Source organism: Colias philodice, chromosome 14, assembly GCF_061535455.1.
Source record: "Colias philodice isolate Cphi_HAF_F1 chromosome 14, ilColPhil1 Martin Lab GWU primary, whole genome shotgun sequence".
NCBI lineage: Eukaryota > Metazoa > Arthropoda > Insecta > Lepidoptera > Pieridae > Colias > Colias philodice.
The window spans coordinates 7285342-7309018 of record NC_143099.1 but is presented as its reverse complement, the minus strand read 5'-3'; the positions used below and the strand labels follow the sequence as shown (position 1 = coordinate 7309018).

The 23677-nt window shown below is 33.8% G+C and overlaps 1 protein-coding gene across 4 annotated transcripts in view; it reads left to right on the top strand.

Moving 5' to 3' along the window:
• The window catches only part of LOC149482926 (RNA/RNP complex-1-interacting phosphatase), a 101430-nt gene that overhangs the window by 41508 nt on the left and 36245 nt on the right, over positions 1-23677 (top strand). For 2 of the 4 annotated variants that reach the window (XR_016316553.1, XR_016316554.1), the window contains exons 4-8: positions 32-119; positions 1154-1233; positions 10307-10347; positions 15689-15796; positions 16460-17318. Coding sequence is in view for 2 of the 4 variants with exons in the window: in XM_089703073.1 (XP_089559199.1) it covers positions 32-119; positions 1154-1233; positions 10307-10347; positions 15689-15796; positions 16460-16827 (685 nt within the window). In the remaining 2 variants the exon portion in view is untranslated. Of the gene's footprint in view, positions 1-31; positions 120-1153; positions 1234-10306; positions 10348-15688; positions 15797-16459; positions 18423-21582; positions 21771-23677 lie in introns of those variants that run through there. The other 2 variants (XM_089703074.1, XM_089703073.1) reach the window with 2 other exon arrangements.

The following is a 23677-nucleotide window of genomic DNA, read 5'->3' as shown; positions in this document are numbered from 1 at the left end:
TATGACTGTTTATCAAGTGAATATTTTTCAGATGGGATATCAAGACGCTTTTAGAGAAAATACCAAAATTAGGTGCTGTAATAGATTTAACAAACACGCAACGGTATTACGACCCGCAGGTAAATTTCCCTCTATACATAGCAACTAGCAACCGAATGTTGTGAAAATATGCAAATGTTCAAGTACATATTGTCTGGTAGCAAGATCGGACGATAAATATGTACAGTTTTTGTGTATTGTTTATTGTCTTTTGTCAATTCTTAGAGAGTCATACGTTTTAATATTTGATTTATTTTCTATTAGCTCGGGCCCGGCGAGCGCAATTGTTTGTAAACGGCGGTGAATAATTACACACATTCACGTACCGCCATTCAAATTCTATAATACGCATTCCTATGGACTTGTTAGTGATAATGAAAAGTATTAACAGAAACTCCTAGCACGTGTAAGACAAAATTCTCAGGTCGGAATTACGACTGTTAGTTGTAAGGATGCCTATAAGACGCGCGTCGGGTACTAGAATACGTGGAAGCTATAAAATTATGTTTGGTTTTACGATCGAAGACACATTTTCCACTACGATGCTTTGTTCGGGCTTGTCCGATTGACATGTATTTATTTGAAACTCAATCCGGGTTTTATCATATTTCTTACAATATTATCATCGTTCCAGAATAGGCCTGTAATTATGCAACTATAAAATATTGTGCTTATTATATTTTTATAGCCGCTTTTTATTACATTTTTATACTACAGATGAAGTTTTGACATTATTTTACATTTTCTTATTAAATTAAACGTTAGTCAACATCTGTTTTGATGAACTTGCAATCAAATTATATTATGGTATAGTAATAATCAAGATTAAGTCTTAAGACGTGTGCGCGTGCTCAAGTTCATGCTACGCTGACAATGTGTCAGATTGCGCTACGCCTGACACGTCGATCCCTGTGTCGATTGCAGCTGTCAACTTAGTTTAATAGACCAACTGTCAAATTAACTAAAAAGTATATATCGTAATTGTTCTTTCTGTAGTCATTAAGACATTCCTTTTATATGGGGCGTATAAATAATAATTCATAACTCATACGCATTCCACGAGTATTGTACACTTAAATTTACCTAGAAATCAAGATTGCTCGTTTTGTTGCAGGAATTGCAGTCGGCGGGTGTTCTGCACAAGAAAATTTTAATGGAGGGTCGCGTTATACCGCCCGAGCACAAAGTGACCGAGTACGTACATTCTGACAGCTTGAAGTATTAACCACTTTCTCATATTCATTTTTCCATTGTACCTTTTTTGATGTACTTTTAATGTATGTGACGCTTCGGTGCTAAATTTGCATACGTAAATAAGGCGATAGAAAATGTTATTCCTCGGACGAAGCGAACTCGATTGATATCGATGTCGATACGACATGCGCCTCAGGGAAGACGCGACATTACGATAAAGTGCCGCGTAAATCAGAAACCGCGCAGCTATCCATCAAAGCAGTAACTCGACATCTTTTTGCATTCGCGGCGAGTTTTAATTTGAAGCGTCGAATTGGCGCCATTCGTAGGTCGAATATGGGTAATGTTATAAATCTTCGGGGGTGCGTGGGCGACGGCGCGCCCGAGGCCGGCGCGGTGCTAGCGCCGCGGCACCGACCCGTACCTCCTCGGATTCAATTGAAGCCGGTCTAAACTAGCGTTGTGTTTATAAGACATCCACCGCCCACGCGCCACCATGCGAGCATGCCATTCGGAATTTGAATGGTAATTGTCACCGCTCAAGTGTGTCATCTTTACAGATGTCGTCGCCACAACGAGAACGATATTTCATACGATGTGACGATTTTGCTGTGTATCGACACATTAATAATATCAATTTTGTAATGTACGGATACGGCGATAGGGCACACAAAAGAGATATCAATTCCGTAACTAAAAGCCTTAACATAAGATTATCTCGGTCATTTGTCTAGTCTTTTGTTAGAGGCTGCGCTACGTCGTCGGCTGACTCGCCATAAATAACCATCGGCATTTCTCAGATAGTTTATTCCTGTTATCGCGCCCGAGAACCTTGCATCTGTTTGTCAGTTAAGGATAGACAAATGCGCCCCCCGTATAGCTACTATATATCGAGTGTTTGGTGACAGTTTTGATTTTTTTATTTACAGCGTACATTAATATTGTACAAAATATTAAAGTTAACGTTTTAGATGATCAAGTGGGATGACTCGGAAATTCTTCAGGGGTTATTATTTGCTCGTAGAATAGTGTTAATTAATTTCCAATCGAAACAAATAACTGTGTATCTACTGCTATGCATTCGGATCCTACTTCTGTTCCTCTGGGACAATTAGCAATGATATCTTCAGCCCTGGATCATTGTAGTCTCATGATAGTTGATCTATATTGAGTAGCTCGTTATGCGATGATTGAACTAGATCGTCGAAACACGGATAAAGGCATCACGGGACCCTCGTGACCTCTGGCAGTGCACTGTGCAGCCGATCGGCCGCGCGCGTAATGATGCTCGCGTGCCTCCCTCGCTCGTTCATTTATCACGACCATATTTTTACTTGTTTTCCATGTCGACTGTCCACAAGCGTGTCGTCATTACAAACCTGCCCGTGTACACACGATCACCCCGACAATAAATTGTGACCACCGTTGAAGTAAGGATTGTCAGATTAATAGATTTTTATGGTCCCAGATACGAAGGATTACGCCGTGACTCCGCGCCCTGTTATTTACATGTCACTAATGAATACTTATTACGTCGTATTTTTATGCGCTTTCAATACTGTCGTGTTATGGAATTGTAGGTATAAAAACTTTTGTAACACTTAAAATCGATCCGTTCAGTGTTTAAATATTGGATTTTATTCCATGTGCACACGCTAAATCCGTATTTAAGCTTGTTTCATCGATTTTTTATGTTTGTGAATCTATTAGCGCTCGATCGAGAGTTTGGGTGCGAGACAATTTGACATCGTGTTAGGTCATTTTGTATTTTTAGCTGGTTCGCTCAGGTTCTTGTCGGGAAAACCATTATATTGTTTTGTTTGACTTTGAACCGAACGCCCTAATTGCTACTAGAAACTGTTAATGACGCCATACATTTAAACATTTTAAATTATTTGCTTGAAAATATCTGATAATACTTGATTGCTTATCTTTTAGCGCCAAAACTCTTTTAAGATTATTTATTGATCTCGCGTAGACCGGGAAGGTTAAAAATTGTAATTAATATAAAGCAGATTAATATAATAAAAAAAAAACAGTGGCATTGGCTATCATTAATCATAAAACATAAACATCTGTCTCCTATTAGACTATCAAATTGATTAAACAAATTAAACAAACATTCATACCAGGAAATGTTTTTGAAAAATCTTCGACAAATAAATGTTTAAGTTTGTGGAAACTTAATTTTCACTACGACTTTCTAGCTATTAAGGGTTATTGTTATGGAAAAACTTGTAAGCTTTAGACTTTACTGAAAGTCACAAAGCTGACTGTTAAACGTTATGCGAATGTTACGAATCATGTAAAATATTCAACATAGTAGTGAATAAAATATTAGTATGTCGTTATTTTTGAAATACAATACAGTTCTGTAGCTATTAAAACTAAATACTACATTAATTTTCGGGATAGTGCGTTGGAGTGAAAGTGTAACATTTACAAACTTTTATTATAATTGCAAAACGGATTATAGATTATTAATCCTGTATAATATACGTTATAGATACTCCACGATATATATTTTTGTACTATGTAGAATATAGTTTTAAATGACGTCGGCTCAGTATTTAGATGTAATATTTCTTGCATCTGAAAGTGCTGCTTCATATTTTCGAAATTAATACCTAATTAATTTGTAACAAACATATCTAAAATATGAAAATGTAGAGACAATTTTGCAGTATATTATAATAATCTTACAAATAATATTAACACAGTCTTACACAAACAGGACAATTAATATAAACAAGCCATGAAACAATTTCCACAATGACGACTCTCGTCAGTTCCATTGAATAACGCCGTAACGACAGAAGAAACAAATTGTCGGCTTTCTATAATGTCTGTCATAATGTTATTTCTAACGTGCCCATTACCAGTGGTTATAGCGTTTCATTCGGAGTAATAACCGATCTAAATATCGACAATATTATAGTTTCTATTACATTGCTGCTATAGTGCTGTATAATCATCGGAGGCCACACAAGTCTGTGTAATTGAGACATTGGACAAATAAGTATTATTATGCTCTAAGCTCCCTTTATTGTACGTTTTACATGTCCGGTTGTGTACTCGTGAAATGAGTATAACCGTTCGAAGTTAATTAAATTTACTTATGCAATCTGAACTTCAATGGATTTGGGTCGATTTAAATAGATGTTTCATGTAATTGTCTGGCATAAATTGTTTTCGGTTACAGATATTAAAATGTTAATGGTAAGTTTACTAAGATTTTTTTCGATGGGTTGGTTCAATCGTGTATTTTGACGTGTTGAAACCTTTCAATATTTACTCTACATTTCCTATCGTAGTAATTTATTGCACAAAATTCCTAAGAACCCTATTTTACACAATGAATCGTTAACACGATCTTCAAATAACATTTAGAGACAATAATGCAAAAGTTTATAATGTGCTTTTAACTTTGCAAACAGGTTTAAATCAAATAAGAGGTGTCGATTACCCATCATAAATTTATTAATTAGAAGAACAGTTCACACTTATTCATGCCACTGAGTCAAACAATGCCGGGGTAAATATCAAAACACCATGACTTATGTGTCATTGGCGCCATTTTCGATTGATGCCAGCAATTAATTAGCACGTCCTACGATTATAAACTGATGAGACTCATGGTTGCGGTAATGGTTTGCGATATTGTATAATAGTGTTTTATTTATCTCTCAGCTGTTTATGCGGCACTTTTTTTGTCAACAATCACATCTATTTGGAAGAGATGGTAAAAAGGAGTACATGAGAAACTTAAGTCGTCTACGTAGCAACATATGATAGGAACTTTTTTATCTTTAAATTTTTATCCTGAAATTAAACTCTTTTTTACTGGAATTAAATGTTATTGGAAATTAAAATATATTTTCCATTTTCCATCCATTCTGGAATTGAATTACCTTTTATATTATTGACCTATTGAAAGTTCCTATATGTGATTTATATGAATATTTTATTAACAAAATATTGCAAGATACCTCATAATGCAGTTATTCGGAAAATTAACGAAGTGTATTACATCACGACATTTAATAGGTCAAGCATATGATGCAAACCGCTGCATAATTGGAATTCAGAAATAGTTTGTGGTTTTATTACGACCAGTATTATAAATAAAGTAATATTATTTCATTTGAAGCGGCATATTTTATGTTTCCTATTATGGCTGTACCAAGACAACGGTGACTCGGAAATGAGCAGTTCTTAGAAATCTGTTTGATCGCAATTGTTGAGGACTTTATGATTCACTGCATATCGGGATTTGTTTAGAGGACATCAGCTATAAGTGCGCGTAATAAATTACGTTGAAATAATGGCTACTATAAGTTTGTATCAGATTTGCAAAAAATACATAACGAATTGTCATAGTCAAAATTAATGTGGGTATATGTCAGCTACACATATATGTAAATCTTTTTGTACTGGAAGATATAAAATCACATGTACAAACGAAGACTACGCACGACAATAACTATGATTTCCGTATGCATAATCAATGGAAGTTCTACAGGTTTTATAAGTTTTGGTAAAATCTAATAAGTATTCCCTCTAGTGCCCTGTGGACATATAAAATTAACCGAAACTCAAGTTACAAAATTCTTTTACTGGATTACAGTGCAAGCGACCGCGCTTTATCGCAGAACTTTATTTTCCTGTTGTTTGCGTTACATCGTGTTTTCTTTACGTCATATGAATTTAGGATAAAAATGTTGTTCGGTAAGTTCATCATCTTGAATAGTGATTTCGCGGAGTTTCCTTAGATGTATTTGAGTGACGAGTAGCGTAGCGAATAGCAAAAGTATACGGAAAATGGAACGAGTTTTGATCTGGCTTTTGTATAATACGAGAACTGCTTACTATATATTATGTTGTTATCATGTTGTTTATTGTTATATATGAGCGGTATGTATGCAAATTCCTTTTGTTTTCGCTCTTCCAACAATCTTATGCCCCATTCGGAATTCTGCGTATCCGTAGGAAATGTCATAGTTACTAGTTTTTGTTGGTCTATCTGGTTAGAATTGTTGAGGTACAGATTTAGTTTTTACCCGACTACGGCAAAGCAAAAGGAGGGTTATGATTTTGACAGGCTATGTATGTATGTATGTATGTATGTATGTATGTATGTATGTATGTATGTATGTATGTTCATCTGTTCCCTCGTAACTTCTAAACTACTTATCAGAATTCGACAAATGACATATCATTAGAAGCGTCTTAATTGTCTGCTGGTTATAGGCTATATGGGGTTTCACAAAATCTAATGTGGCGCCCTCTAGCGGACAAAACATACAGAGTAAAAAAATAAAGTTAAGATAAATATGCCGTGTTTGGTATCATTTGAAAGCTTTTTACTTGCACATTTTGAATATATATATATTACTAGCATTTGCTTGTGACTTTACCTGTATTCATGGGCTGATTGCATATAATTCACATCTTTTCGTTCATAGCTTCTTTATTAGTTCATCAATTTAACTTTTGTTTTATACTTTTTCAGCGTCGTTTTTTGTCGTAGTTGGGTTTTAGTTGTTTTACTTTTTATCTTGTCTTAAATACGTATGCATGATTTGTTTAATATTTACTGAAATGATTAAATTGAATGAATTATTGGTGTGCATATTTGTGTTATTAAGACTGAGAAATAAAATATGTGAAAGAAAATATTTTCTAGCTAATAATAAACACTTTTAAATAAAATAAAAAACCACATACAAATAATTTCATTAAAACATACTTTTCCTTGAAGCCTATACAAATGAATGTGACGGTTAACTCAAGCTGTATAGATATGCCTTCATCCCATGTAAATCACAGCCGCTATGACAGTTTGCACCCTGAAGGCTCACAGAGGCGCCTACCAATGACGGCCATAACTCGCACACTTCATTTGCAATATAGCTCTGGTTAATGGCTTTCGATTGGTTCGTTAAGAATTTGTTATCAAACTCAATGAAAATATAGTTTCTGGTTTTCTTAATGAGAGCTTATGGATGGATGGATTAAATGGACTTGAAATTTAAAGAAACGGAACTGTACCTATCGCACTATTTAAGAATAAAGTAGACGGAAGTAAAGCTTCATCAAACAATGACTAACTTATAATTTTCAATAATACTGATAGATGATTTATCTAACCGCGTCGATTCTAATAAGCACATCAAAGGATAAACGGACTAATATCCATCGGTAGTTAGCCACTGGCCGCCCTATACTTCGCACGCCATAAACATCGCTCCGAGAGCGTAAATTACATACCATCTATACAGAACATTAAAACGCCAATGCGTTTATGTCGAATCGTAAAAACACTTTTGATGGGCTCATGATCCTTCGCATGCGATAATATCTTCATTTTACATGTTTTATGCTTTCACAATTTTAATGACTTATTCGATTGTGGACTGTTTTGGTTAGGATTGTTTTAAGTATCAGCAGGATTTCTCTCCGAACAATTTCCACGTTTTAACCTTTGACTCATGAGACAATTTCGATGCGACCCATAGTGTGTGCTGGATCGCATGGGAACCACCTGAATCCTTATCTGACGTTGTATCGAAGTGTCGCCCATTATCTCGCTTTCGACCACTTTCTTAGCGTGTATTGTACCGACACGTTGTTTGTACTATGATGGATGCCTTGTTGTCCAATTTCTCAGGTTTTGGGTCCTATTTGCTTGTTCCATTTCGTACAAATTCGAAAATACATGCGCTCTTAATAAACTTTTAATTAATAAGTAAAATTCAACGATCATCAATAAAGTTCAATCATCATCGCAACATTTTGCTCGCTTTACAACAGTTGTAACATTGTTTATTATAGTCATTTACGTTTAATCACGTCATCATAGTTTAATAATGGCCATGTTAATTTTCAATTTTATTACAATAAGTGTTTTATTAACTATCGTACTCGTTTCGTATGGAATTTTACTGAGCTCCGTTCATAAAATGTATTGTAACTTAAATCGCGTGTTAAAAATGGTATGTGTTACACCTGTACGAGAATCGATGAGAAGTTATAGGTTACGGATTAGTTACGAGTACTGATAAGCATCAAACGGAGGCATCAATAATTCTTTGCGCAAGGATACACGTTTCGCGGAGCCGCGGCAGCTTCGTCTCTTAAACCAATAACAGTGACAATAATTGCAGCGATGGCTAGCACATAAATTGACCGAGAACGCCACACACCGGCGCGGCGGTGCCGCATGAAAAATATCCGGATTATAACTCGGGAGCGATCTTCGGCACAGATAACGCCGCTAGATATAAATTATCTTACACACGTAAGACGCAACTGATATTAAATAAGAAAGCATGTAATTCACGTTGCTCCGATCTGCCCAACCGAGCAATAAAATACACAATTCTGACAGTTTTTTAAATAATGACGTCCGTGTTGACCAGGAAGCGCTTAGAAAGTTTAATATTAAATTCGTCCAATCTTCGAGTCGATCTAGCAAGTGGAACTAAATCATTCCTGTGAATTCCATATTTCATAAGTTTTTCTACTATATAACATCGAAGGCTAACTCGTTAAAAACTTGGAGCATGTCGTTCCCGACTCCTGATTTTTAATGTTAAATTTCGTGACAAAATGTAATTCCTTGGGTCGTAAAATCGAATAGATCGATTAACGGCACCGATGGAATTAATGTGTACTATGGAACTTAATTAGAATTGAGCCCATGTCGAACCCTTGTAATTATAAAAGTTGTATAATAAGGATTATTTAAATACATTTATTGTAATGAAATTTCGAAAATAATAAAAGCTTGAGGCGACTCGGGTCTGTTGCTGGGTACTCCGCCGACGTTATATTAGTTTCTATTACAAGTACAAATAATACAAGACAAATTATAGAAATAAATTCAATTGAATATTTAATCAGACAACTCATAAAATGTTCTTAATGTAACAAGTACTCAAGCTTATTTTCGCAGTATTTTATTTATTAGATGAAATATTGCTTTAAACAAAAAAACAAATACGTCAATATTTACGAAGGTGATTTATCCGAATCCTTGTAAAATATTCTGTGAATTAATTGAAACGTGACTTTATGCATAATTAAAATGTTTACTCTTTGGCGCCACACGTCGCGGATAGTTTCATTTTGTAAATCTTATTGGAGTAAAGAATATATTCTTTGGAATTGTTTGTTGATGATGTTTTGTTTGACCACTTATGGCCATTCTCAGTCAGGTATTCACAGAATTTTGTATTATATTTTCCTTCTTCATAAAAATCGTTTCTAATTAAAGTTTTTTGTTTGCGAGCGGATTTATTCAGTTTATAACCCGCTAAAAGCTTCATCATTGTGTATTTAAGCGTTGTTTGAACAATTTGCAATCTGAATCAGCTAAATGACTAGGTGTGATAACTTTACATCATTTACGCGAATATACATAAATTTTACATGACAATTCGCAATCAGCACGGTGTTTATGCAAGGCTTTCAAATTGTTAACATTCAAACGGGTTTCGTTAAACCACCCTTCCAGAATATTCTATAAAAGTTCGCGTCATCGGCGCCCCCTTTCTAAAATGTTAAAAGACATTTATAATGTTGAAAACAAACATATTTCATCAAAGAATCTGAAATGCAACCGGCAGAAATGCCTTGTAATTTAGGGGTCGCCCACAGATCATGCGGTTTTAGGTGTAAAAAAATCGATTAAAACATGGCGACACGCTGCGATCGATATATGATAATATTTCATTGTGCGACTGCTGTCTAACATTCTTGTAAAATTTAATTAAACCTCACGATCCGAAATAACTTTGTTACGTATCGTTTTACACCGTAACTTAGTTTTATTGGCGTTCAACTCTATATTAGTATGTATGTTGGAATTATGTGTCGGAATGCCATAAAATTAAACAGCAAACTTCTTTTGTTGATCATACCCGACTAATAATAGAGGCTTCGTGTTTTACGATTCTCTAGATGTATGTATTTTTGCATTCCTTCAAGTTTAAGTGTGACATTGTGCGAAGAAACAATGTAAACGTATAAAAAACCACATTCACGTGTATTAATTTGCCGTTCCTTTCAGATTCATGGACGCTGTTGATGTGTTTCTGGAAAAAGATGACGGTAAGTTTTATTTGTACTTTTGTAAATATTTTTCGTCTATATTGCATTAGTTCGTTAAGTTACTGACTGGCATTGTTTTGCTTTGGACTGTGTAGCGATAAGAATGTGGGTAAAAACATTATTTAAGATAAATAATCTTTTAATTATTAAATGTGTTGTCTTGCATGTAAACATGAATTTAATTTACATTAAAATAAGTCAATAGTGAAAAATAACTTTACAACATCATTTTACCAATTTGAATTTGTAAAAGCTTGCCTATATCTCTGCATGCAATTTCGATAGCAAACTACGTAGGCTCAGCAAAGTGTAATGCAGGTACATCGGTGTACGTGGGTTGGTCGTCACGCTGAGGTGTTAATGCATGCCCATTGCCTAATTGTATTGCTTTACAAGACCACCATAAAGAGTGCTATTGCGCGGCCTCTCTATTGTCACTAATCGCTATTCTATTGGCACCTTTCTTAACGCATTTTCTAATGTAAATCTGTTTACTGTTGAATCGAAAACACGAACCCGCAATAATCTTTTATTGTGTTTATATTACGAAAAGAAGTACCGTTTGTGAAACAAACTTTGTTTGCTCAGTGGTCTTTGAGATTAAATTGGTTAAAGTTTACCACTCAGATTTAATTACTAGATTTCTTTTTATTTTGAATGTCCCAAACGCATTCTTATTCCTAGAATGAGGAGTAACAATCTCAATATAATCTCGAATCCTGACAAAGTTGAATCCTGAAAGTTTTTAAGAATTTGCTTTCATGAATAATTGAAATAAATAATACGCATCTATTTATTTTTATATCTTTAATTAGAGATTAGTCTTTCGTAACACCTTACAAAATAAATCAGAGCTTATCGAAAAGTTGGAAATAATATACGGCATCAATTTAAGATCGCTCTGATTTAATTGACGAACGTGTAACGTGTTTAATTAGCAATGAGCCACAGCTTTTATTTGTTACGCCTGTATCGGCGAGCGACGAAAGGCCCATTAGGGGCCAGTCCGATTGGTTTGTCAATACGTCATAGCAATCAAAACTAGTAGATTCGGTCCGCACGTCCGAGTTTATCGGCAGCTACACATTTAATTACAGTGACACAAATCGTACTTATCGTCGAACTTCTCACGGTGCCGAACTCAATATTCGGAATGTTCATTAAATTATAATTACGTATGGTCACTCGTGTTTGTCTCGACCGAAACTAGCTTTTATTAGATTACGTGGGTAGTTTCAATTAATTGTGAGCATATGCCGTCGGCGTCTCAGTCGGTAATGACCGGTTATCGGTGTCGCTAAGTAGATTGAGTGAGATGTGTATAATACGAAGGTTTTAAATGGTTAGCGCGAGCCTAATAGAGGCCGAGTTAATCTATTTAATTAATAAGATACAATTGTTGTTGTTCAGCCTAATTAAAATTACTGTCGGCTATATTACTTTTACCGGGCGGTCTGCGTTGAGCTCGTTTATCTTGCGATGAAGAAAATAACGGGTTGGGATTCTTTAATAAAAAGATCGAGCCGTGTAGTGTTTATACATAAAATGTCCTTCTATAGTTGAACCGAGCGCGCAAATATTCATATTTCAAGCGCTATCGTGCTGAGAATCAACCGCGTGTCTGAATAAAGCGATATCGCACGCGTTAGGAATGTTTCACTTGCTACCGTTTGATGCCGCCCGGGGTGGTCCCACTGACAACCGATACGTCAATAATAGAATTCATATTCAGCTCCGAGACAAATTCAATATTTGTATCAATTTACAAATCTTCTCATTCTATATCACATTACCGAATTCTAGTCGGACGTTTCTATGCGAATGTAATAAAATCAAATAAAATATCCGAGATCTAAAAATATTTGACGCCGCTGGCATAACTTGTCACATCTTGGCATTGCAACAATGATAAATGAACTTTGGTACCGTTATGGACAGATGACTTGCTACTTAACAAGGCTTACATTATTAATCAATATAGTTTATTTTCTTACAACACATATTTTTGATGCTTTGGCTGAGTTATTGTCTCTTTATTTTATTTTTTATTGCGTGACATTTCATTGTCTATAAAATATGATTGCAATATACAGCTCTATCTGATAAAGCGTTTTGAAATTTAGTAAAAAAAATGTAATTTCCAACGCGAAGATTCCTAAGATTGGCTGTTATAAGATATTAGAAACTAAAAGCGCCAAGGACTTATATGAAAACGGTTTAAAGTTTCAAATAATAAACAGTCTAATGATAAGAAGTGAACTTTTCATTTAATAAAAAAATGTCAACAAAATGATTATGCAATCGTAGAACTTAATGTAAGTAATTAAATTGACTCTCTGGGAGATCCAGAGAGGTAATTATTTTTCATAATAATTGTGGGCACTCTCAAAAGAATGCGACTTTCGATTACATAAAATTAAAGTACTATCATCGATGGATCATAAAATTCAAGCGATAAAACGTGTATTGCAACGGTTATCTATCTAAATACCTAATCAGTCACCATCTGAGCAACGCCCACGCGTGGCGCCAAGCGGAGTGAAGCAACGACAGCGAGCCGGACGGGTATCGGACTCGTTTCTCTAAATTATTTCCAAATTAATCGATAATACTGCGCATTAATTATCCAAACTCTAATTTTATTAGTGAGTCGGTTTTTATTTGTTCGCGGTTAATCAACGCGACGATTTACATAATTGAATCAAGACGCAATTAACTCATATTGGGTTCGAATATCGATATTATACAATAGGAGATGCGTGTGGTAAAATCCTAATAAGCCGCTTATCATGTAAGGAGGTCGGGCGTGGGTGCAACACCAGTATCGATATCGAGTTGTCTCGATTACAATATACCGATTGTCGACAATCGATCCGCATGCACTGTGCACCGAGTGACTCAGTTAAGGAAAAATTATGCATACCTACTGCTTGAGAAATGGATAATTCAGTATGGTTGTGAATTTTCGTAATACAAGAATCTAAGTAAGGAGAATGTTAAATTTTATAGATAGATATGTAATAGATATGTTTCTGTGACAAAATCGACACAATATCTAAAATGTAAATGTCACAGGAGGATTTAGGTAGTACCTCTTATTTTATAGTAAGTGAATTAATACTGGCAAAAGACGAACAGTCTATGGGTTTATTAAGTCTATAGTGTCTGATGTAATAATGAAATACATCACATGATCACAATAATATAATAATACATTATTAAAATTATGTAACGCCCCCTTTTAATGCTTCTATGTTCGTTCGATTGTTTGCTCTCGGTTACTGGTTTTATGTTTATTGTGTGACTTTATTCAATGGCTGAGAGGTGGAATGTTTCTTTGTATGACTTTGAAAATTATTTATGATTTTGTTAAAATGACTCTTTTGTTTCTCAAATTAAAACCGGTTACAATTTTATTAGCTGGAATTTTCTGGAATTGCATTACCGATCGTAATATTGTCTGATGCTGAAATGAAGCTATTTCATACATAAATCTTATACTCATTTTAATAGCTACTACATAGAGTGGTATTGTTTGATGTATCAATATATAAAGTTGTTGTTCAGTTTTCATTGTTCAGTTTACATTTTCAATGTAATTCTTTATTTACTAAATCAATTCAAATTATTTATTTGGAACATCATAAAATACAAAAATATTATGAACGATGGCACCCATAATAGCTTAAATAAGCAGTATATCGCTAATAGTACCTGAACAAAAAATCTTATTAAAATTTAGTAGTAATTAAAAACAACATCGTTATAATTAACGGAGAAGAAAGTTAGTGCTGTGATATTTCAAAATCCGCATCGTCGACATTTGGCCGTCGCGAAACCCAGTCACATCTCCGCCAAGCGTTCGCTAACGACTTAATCGCTTTGGCGGTCGCAATTATCGTTTATTGTTTGTTTCTTTAATTCAAATCCGTGTCAGTCGTTAATTAAGTTCCCGTTGAAAGCCCTCTTGATAGATTTTAGTATACGCAAATGTTGTTCGTCGGCTCGAGACGTCACATATTTGCATGTGTAATGCATCAAATTTGCTTTTCTCTTCGTGGGAAGAGTTTAGAAACGTTTTTTTGTTGAAATTTACGATAGTTGTATAGAATATAGTCTATACGTTTAGAGACAGTAAGTACCGAGACTGCTCATGAATAAGTTCTGTGAGAATGTCACTAAGAAGAATTTATTAATATATATGTTTACTTTAGGTATACTAATTAGCCTTATGCAAATGTTTGGAGCTGTTCCTTTTAATTTTTTTTTCGATTTTGAGTTTTTTGTAAATCAGCTTTTCCTCTATATATTAACGTGTACATAATTACATCGCCTCCCCCTCAAAAAAGTGTAAATTCGACTCCAGGCGTAGGGTAGCATCTTGCGACACTTCAAAGGTCTTCCTGAGGAAGTGTCAAACCACGGGCCGCGAGTTCCGCCGCTAACCCCACCGGGGGTGCGAGGGGTGCGAGCAGTCAACGACCCCGCTGCTTGCAGTATTTTGAAGTAAACACGATGACGCGCTGTATTTTTCTTAGTGATTTATTGATTGAAGTTTAGATGGAGCTAGAGTAGAGCGAATTGCGTTTTTAATTTGTAGTTCAATAGTTTTGTTAGAAATTTTGAGATTTAAGATTAGTGTCCAAACTCTTCGCGTTATTTCAGTGCAAATAATTACAATTATAACCGCCATTGACAACAAATCTATAATCTATGGTATAAAAATGTAACGATTAATTGAATTACCATTGCTCTCAATCTCACACAATAAGATAGGTGCGCTGTAGGCGTGTATGTTTACGCAAAAAAAGAAAACTGCAGTGTTTAACACGATCTACAGAGGCTATAAATTAAAGGCGCTGGCTGTCACGCGATCATCCAGATGATAAACGTCGTAGTGGATATCACCGTAGTCCATATTTTATTGGTATGAGATCGTGAACGATATTCGATATCGTATTTACACTTATTTATGTATGGTTTGACAGACTCCGTAAAGCTGTAGCGTGATATGATTGGGAAATTCTGGACCTTTAATTTTTTTGTTGTTGAGGAAATAGCTTTTAATAGGGAATATATTTGGTGATTAATTAATTAGATGATTTATGAACTTTAATTTGTATCATGCTTGTACGTATAAATTTTAAGTGGTCAATGCATCTAAGCGTAAAACGAGATTTAAAAAGTTTCTATCTGGCAAGATATAGCGTAAAACGAGATTTAAAAAGTTTATATAGTCAAGATATAGACGAATCACCTTGCTTCAAAATTGTGGCAGACTTTTATATCTATCTGTCCTATAGCCTATAAAAATATGGAGCTAATAGATTATTTGTTACAGATTCCTTGTTGGGTGTTCACTGCACGCATGGATTGAACCGAACGGGGTACATGGTGTGTCGGTACCTGCGCGACCGACTGCGGTGGCCTGCTGCCAGCGCTATCGACAGTATGTACTTATTTACGATATGTACTTATATATGTACTTATATACGACAGTATACAATATTAGGTTTCCGTTCATTTTGAAAGGAAAATAATTTAAGTTTGTCTTATAGCATAATATTCAACTTATAGTAAAAATTAGTGTCTGTAAGTAAAAAGTGCCCCAATTTTTTTTTTTTTTTAATATTAATGTGATTTTGTTTACAAGAATTTACTTGACTGTAATTTTTTCTATTTTAGATAAAATTAACAAAATTTCGTTTGTTTAATATAATAATGATGTATTATAGAGACTTTAAAATGTGTATAGAATAGATGCTTAACCCCAGTTGTTTATATCTAGAAGAAAATACTTTAATAATCCTGGATAAAATGTATCATCAAAATACCGGTGTTCACAGTTATATATGTACTAGCTTTCCGCCCGCGGCTTCGCCCGCGTTTTCAAAGAAAAACCCATTCCCGTAGGATTTCCGGGATAAAACCTATCCTATGTCCTTTCTCGGGTACCAAAATATCTCTATACCGAATTTCATGCAAATTGGTTCAGTAGTTTAGGCGTGATTGAGTAACAGACAGACAGAGTTACTTTCGCATTTATAATATTAGTATGGATTTACTGAATAATAAACTGTTATTACTTGTTTTAAACAACATTTTTTTACAGAATTTGAAACGGCACGTGGTTACAAAATAGAGAGGAAAGTTTATATAGCAGATCTTCTAGGAACGAAGCAGCCTAAATCGCCTAACTCTGAGATAAACCAACCGACTATTATAAAACCGATCCGCGAATCCCATACAGATCCCATTTTGACAAGAGATACTCACAATGGTCATAATAAAAGGCGGAACAATCATCTCGACTATAATTGGAGAGGTTCGTATGAAGAAGAATTCGAGGGTCGTACAGTAAAGTATAGCGATAGAAGGTACGGTGGTAAAAGATTAAAAAACGACAAAGATAAATATTACAGAAATAGGAAGGATAGCGCCTCAAGTACAGATTCATATGATTTCAGATATGATTACTGACAATGGCTTGTGTTTATTACAATGTCAAAGGTTGTGCGGATACATTCTGCATGAGATAGAATACGAGCGATTTCTGAATGTTGTTTTGTGATTTAATAACTATTCTTTATATACTCATTAATTGCAGTAAATATGTATCTAAATATTTCCTTTTCATTTTGCAAAATGCAATAGCAATAAAATCTCTTCTCTTTTCTTGCGCCTTTCTTCTGATGTCTGTAAAAATAAAGACTAGCTTTATTAATAGGTACTTATTATAAGTTATTTATTTTAACTTGAACTACTACTTACTACTATGAACGAGATCTTAGAGCATTATTCTTAATCACTATTTTAGTAATACTGTCCTGTCATTTTTAAGTTTTTTTTAAAAGCCGTGAACTCCGCTCTCCGAAACGGCCGTGGCCGCGGCACGGAGAACGGCCGAGTAGGTACTTTATTTTCACGTCATGACATAAATTCAATTTTAGTTACTTTTATATAAATATTTAGTTTTTTGAACATATATTTTTTTATTATTAATGTCATAATATGTATCTTAGAACAAAAATAAGATGAACCTTAAATACAACTAATATTTATTAAATTACATTATTTTTTTTGTATTTTTGTATAATATGTATACATATATAACGTTCAGAAGCGTCACCTAAAATAATAATTTTAGCTAATTAGAAACATTCTGTCGTTACAGCAGATATTTGATAATGTAGGTATAAAGACCTAGAAATTTTTAAATAGATAGTTAAAAGAGAAATTAATTGATAGTTATATATATTTGTAACTGCCCCGCGGTTTTACCCGCATTATATAGCCATTATATAGCTTAGCTTTAGCTCGATAAATGAGCAAATCAAATTAATTTTTCAAATCGCACCAGTAGTTCCTTAGATTAGCACGTTCAAACAAACAAACTCTTCAGCTTTACAGTATAGATTATTTTGTATAGAGGTGTTGTTATGAGTTCCACATAAATACTTACTGGTTTTTTTCTTTTATCAATAATATTCCAGTATTTTCACGTCATTATTTGCAAATTATTGAGTAACTCGAAGCCATTAAGTTTTCTTTAAGATGTATTAAGTTCTTAGTTATAATATGTAAATAGTTTTATATTAGCAGTGCTTCATGGCAAGTATTGAACTTATGAGCGGTTTCACTGCTTACTGATAATGCCTTGTAAAACTTTTTCCTTTTTTTATTTATTTTGTCATTTTAACTAGGAGATAGGCTAAGGGCTAATTTTTCAAATCCTTGGTTAAAACTTATTCATCGAATAACGTATTAAACTACCATTTCAAAAATGTATTCTAGTTGTCCGTATTTGACAGTTTATAGGTGACATTTTAATATGTTCGTGTAATACTTTATTGGACGGATAAATTTTAACCAAGGATTGAAAAATCGGCCCTAAATAAAACATATCATCAAGTTGTGAAACCGGACATTATTATTTTTATTTTAAATTTAGTACATATAATTTTAGATAATATTATTACACTACTTATTAGATAAAAAATTCTGTTCAAAGTGCGCCTGACGTTGCAATGTCTTTTATTTTATTTTAAAAGGAATAAAATTTGGGTCTCGACATATTTATTTTATTTTTTCCTTTCGGAAAACAAAACCATTTTATTTCTAATTTTGCTTTTATTACTCTGGAGTTAGGATATTAAATTTAATTAATTAAAATGTTGTATACTATAACTAGCTTACCGCCCGCGGCTTCGCCCGCTTTGTCTAAAACCTAATAAATTATATACTAAAACCTTCCTCTTGAATCGCTCTATCTATTAAAAAAAACCGCATCAAAATCCGTTGCGTAGTTTTATTTTAAAGATATAAGCATACAAAGGGACATAGGGACAGAGAAAGCGACTTTGTTTTATACTATGTAGTGATGATATGTATTTTTTGCATTGAATCATCATTCAAACCTTAATTATTGACGACAAGGATGGGATTTGAGCTCGCGTGTTCCAGGCAATGTGCTTTGTTTGTCAACAATTTTTTTGTATCTAATCTAGTAAACAACATTGTGCAACCCGATTTCATCATTACAATTAACAAAACCTTTACTCCACATATAATAGCAGTTACAAAAATGCAGTAAGTCATGAGAACGGATCTAATTATGGTAAAATTGGTGGGATCACGTAGAGTGGTACGTGATTGATACCATCGCATCGAGATGTTACGATTACGATTTACGAATGACGCAGCCGACAGGCGATGATTACGGCGCAGGGTGCAGTGTGGGGATGATTTAAATGATCTATTTCAGTATTAAATAGAAATCAGAATGTTGTTAAGGAACTAATTGTGCAAGCTGTAACGTAAAATATAAGGTATAGTGCTAAGAATTTTCTGAAACTATACAGGTAAGGAAAATGCAACCAATTGTTTAAAATGATTGAATAAAGGCGTAATGATGTATTAACGTTTAACAATAGTTAAAACTTAAACGGTATAATTTGATAGAATCTAAAGGGCCTTTTTATTAAGAATGGTATAGTTGTTAAAATGCGCAATGAGAGCGGATTTTCACTGCCTGCCTTGATGCTCTTGAGATTGTGCTTACGAAACACCGCGTGAAGGTATTTTGGTGAAACAAATGGTTTCTTTTGTGTTTCAGATTTTAGTGTAACTACTCGTTATTGTAAACTTTACCTCCATAATACTTCAAATAGCGCACAAGTTGCAAGTTTACCGCTTATAGAAAACAACTTAATAAAACTATAGTTTCTCCTAAATTTAGTGCGCAGTTGTTTTCCCAAATCCATAAATGTCTCGTCGCACTAACACGATAAATAAAGAGAATTTGCTACAAGTTTGTCGCTTTTTGAAAATAAATCATAGTAGAGATGCGACAGATATGAACGTAGCTCACCGTGTCCCACTTCTACGGAACGTATTTTATGTTGAAAACTGACTTATGCGCTGGTGCTGTTTACTTTGTAACGCTCGGGACTTCTCGATATATTTTCAGTGCAAGTATAGTGCTCGTCTGATTTATTTGTTGTCGATACCTGGTAGCTTTCCCGAGTCAATGCTAGTCGCTTTTATTGCTCTATTGTTTGGCTTCTGGCGAGATTATGAGTACGTCGAGTAATTTACATGCAACAACTGTGTATTGTGTATCGGTTTCTAGCGTTCGTCTTGTAATGAATTGCAATATATTCGCGTGTGGTACGACCCCTCCGAGTAATTTAAGATGAAAACTTGACGTCAAGAAAGTTTGTGCGCACGAACAATGAACGGAACGCGATGTAAAAATGAATATTAATAAGACAGCTGTAATTGATTTTAATTTTTGTTTCCATTTATGTTTTACATTGAAGTTTTGGACTTAATTTTATAATCATGATGATTGAATTTTGATGTGTGTATTATCTATATATAAAATAAAGTCGTGTTTGTTACTCCACTTATAACTCAAGAACGGCTGAACCGATTTAGCTGAAAATTGGCAGGGAGGTGGTTTAGAGCCAGGAGAAGGACATAGGATACTAAATATGTACCATGGGCGAAGCCGAGGCGGACCACTAGTTTTAATAAATAACGGATTTAAGAAAAATGTTACAATAGTTTACATAAGTTCAAAATATATGATCTTGATTTTTAATCACTATGCAACGTGCGAATATTTGTACCTACCTTGTATCATTGCATGAAGATCATCATCGACTTCGGTGTAAGGATACAATCAATATTAAGAAGAAGAGAAAAGTGCATCTTATAAAAAACTAATATACATGTATACCTATATTTATATTCTTCTTTGAGAAATTAAAAGATAACCTTCAATATAGGCATATAATGATATCTTAACGGACTGTCATATTAACTACCATCGAAAAATGTAAATTAGTGACATTTGTTAGGATCACATAAAAATAAACATCTCACTTGCGTTATCTGCTATTTTTGTTTCGGATCTTAACTACCTGACTTGAGGCTTCGTATCCTTGAGTGACGTGTATGGCTATTTAATTTATGTCTATTACTTGACCGTTTTTAATGTCCTCGTTCAGTTTGGTGGCAGTTGGTGACGCTTCGGGCGCCGCATTGATTGTTATCGGCGTTACGAACCTCACAGTTACTAGCGATCCTTGAAGAGTCTAATTAATATCAGTTTAGTAATTTTCAATATACATTTGTATTCTGTTTGACCGATATATTACGATAATTTGATGATGTGGCTTTTAGCTTATATATGTTTAATATCTTTCAACATTATTTGTATTGTTATATCGGCAGTGATATCAATTTACTAAGTTCGAATGAGATTACAATGAATGGATTACAAAAAATATAACTAAGTAGGTAGTAATCATACACATTCTATGTAAACTTGCGTCCATATCATAATCTCTGAGGTATGGTTACGAAGCCGATGTAGTAGATGATGAGAACTAGCCCTGTACCATGATGTCTTAAAGCCCTTATTCCCAGTGTGGAAAAGTGACCGCTATATAGTTAGCTGTACCTACTACTAGCTGCGCTCCGCGGATTCACTCGCGGGGCTCCGCTCCTGTTGGTCTTAGCGTGATGATATATAGCCTATAGTCTTCCTCGATGGCTATCTAACACCGAAAGAATATTTCAAATCGGACCACTAGTTCCTGAGATTAGCGCGTTCAAACAAACAAACAAACTCATCAGCTTTATAATATTAGTAATAATACTGCTAATACTGCTATAAAAGACATCATTTTCCTCCGGTTTCTATTGTTCATAGCGATTGTGTTGCAGATCCAGGATCCAGCAAGGATACTCAATACTCAACACGATACTTCTACCGCGACCGCCGCGCCAGCTCTAATACTTCTAAGTTCTAGTACCTACTTCTTAAGACACGAAATAAAAGTTTCGACGAATGAACTTTGGAATCGCTGATTTTTGTACCTACTACTTGAATTATTGATCAATAAATAAATACCACAGAATACAAATATGTAGTTTTATTCATTTTCCACATAGGTACCTACTACAGTTATATAAAGTTTTACAATTACTATCAATGCCTACAACTAAGCGTATAAACAGCCTTAGTATGAAAGTTTTATTAATTGACCATTCCATTACATTGACCTTAACAGATAAAAAATAAATATAGATCCCAGTAACCCAGTGGCACATAGTTCGTGGAAGTGGACCGTATATTTAAGATCGAAGATATCGTGTATCGCTACAATCGATATAATTTCAAATAAATTATAATTGTTAACAAAGGTTTCGATAAAACTATTATTCACCGAACAAACGAGTATTTAATTTTAGTTTGTAAAGTTATATAACGTTAGTCTGTGGCTTTGCTTTATTGAGTTAAAAGTAACTCGTTATTTACCATAGTATATATGTAGGTACATACTTACATGTCATTCCTGGCCATAGATATGATAATAAATATAAGCGAAATTGGTTCAGTAATTATCATGGACAATTAATATTAAATATTATGTAAAAAGCAATATACTAAATACTTCTATTCCAATGAGGCAATGTAAGAAAGAGAAATAGAAATTATACGTCTTTTTTTATGAAACATGGTAAGTAGGTAATTTTTTTAGCCTCATTTATGACAATATAAACGTGTAAAAAATTAAGATCAATTTTATAAATTTCAAAATCAACTTTAGTCATGTTATAAAATTAAGAGTACCGTTTGACCAGAATTTCCGTTAATAAATTAAGAATTAACATAATATTCCTTTGCGCATTTATTAATTATATGGACAAGCTTATAAACGTCTGATATGTTCACTCGTCATAAACTTTATGGCACACTAAAATTGTTTTCGACCGCCTTTAATAAAGTAGTCGTACAAATAGGATAGATTACTTGAACAATTAATTAAGACGTTTTTATGGCACGTTTCTCAAGTTAAAAGAGAATTTAGTGACCTAAAGCGTTTGCAGTATAGTTTTATATCAGCTTATAAAGCAGAATAACTTTATAAATTATTGTATATTTGATTAGAAGCGCGAGAATGCGGATGTACAACATTATTTTATTGTTTATCGATTGGTTGCAGCCCGTTTTATTTTGCGTTGTCTTCAGCTTGTTATTATAGAACATTATTAAGAAAGAGAAATAGAAATTATACGTCTTTTTTTATGAAACATGGTAAGTAGGTAATTTTTTTAGCCTCATTTATGACAATATAAACGTGTAAAAAATTAAGATCAATTTTATAAATTTCAAAATCAACTTTAGTCATGTTATAAAATTAAGAGTACCGTTTGACCAGAATTTCCGTTAATAAATTAAGAATTAACATAATATTCCTTTGCGCATTTATTAATTATATGGACAAGCTTATAAACGTCTGATATGTTCACTCGTCATAAACTTTATGGCACACTAAAATTGTTTTCGACCGCCTTTAATAAAGTAGTCGTACAAATAGGATAGATTACTTGAACAATTAATTAAGACGTTTTTATGGCACGTTTCTCAAGTTAAAAGAGAATTTAGTGACCTAAAGCGTTTGCAGTATAGTTTTATATCAGCTTATAAAGCAGAATAACTTTATAAATTATTGTATATTTGATTAGAAGCGCGAGAATGCGGATGTACAACATTATTTTATTGTTTATCGATTGGTTGCAGCCCGTTTTATTTTGCGTTGTCTTCAGCTTGTTATTATAGAACATTATTATAACGTCTTAATAAAACAGACCAATGTTTGTTCCTTCAATCAATTCGATCTTGATTTTTGTTGATTTTTCATTTTTCAATTTTATTTGATGGAAAGTGACGTCATGTATTAATAGCCGAATTTTCTCCAAAATATTTATTTAAAGCCGAAAAATATTAACATATCTACGTATTTTAAAGTTGTCT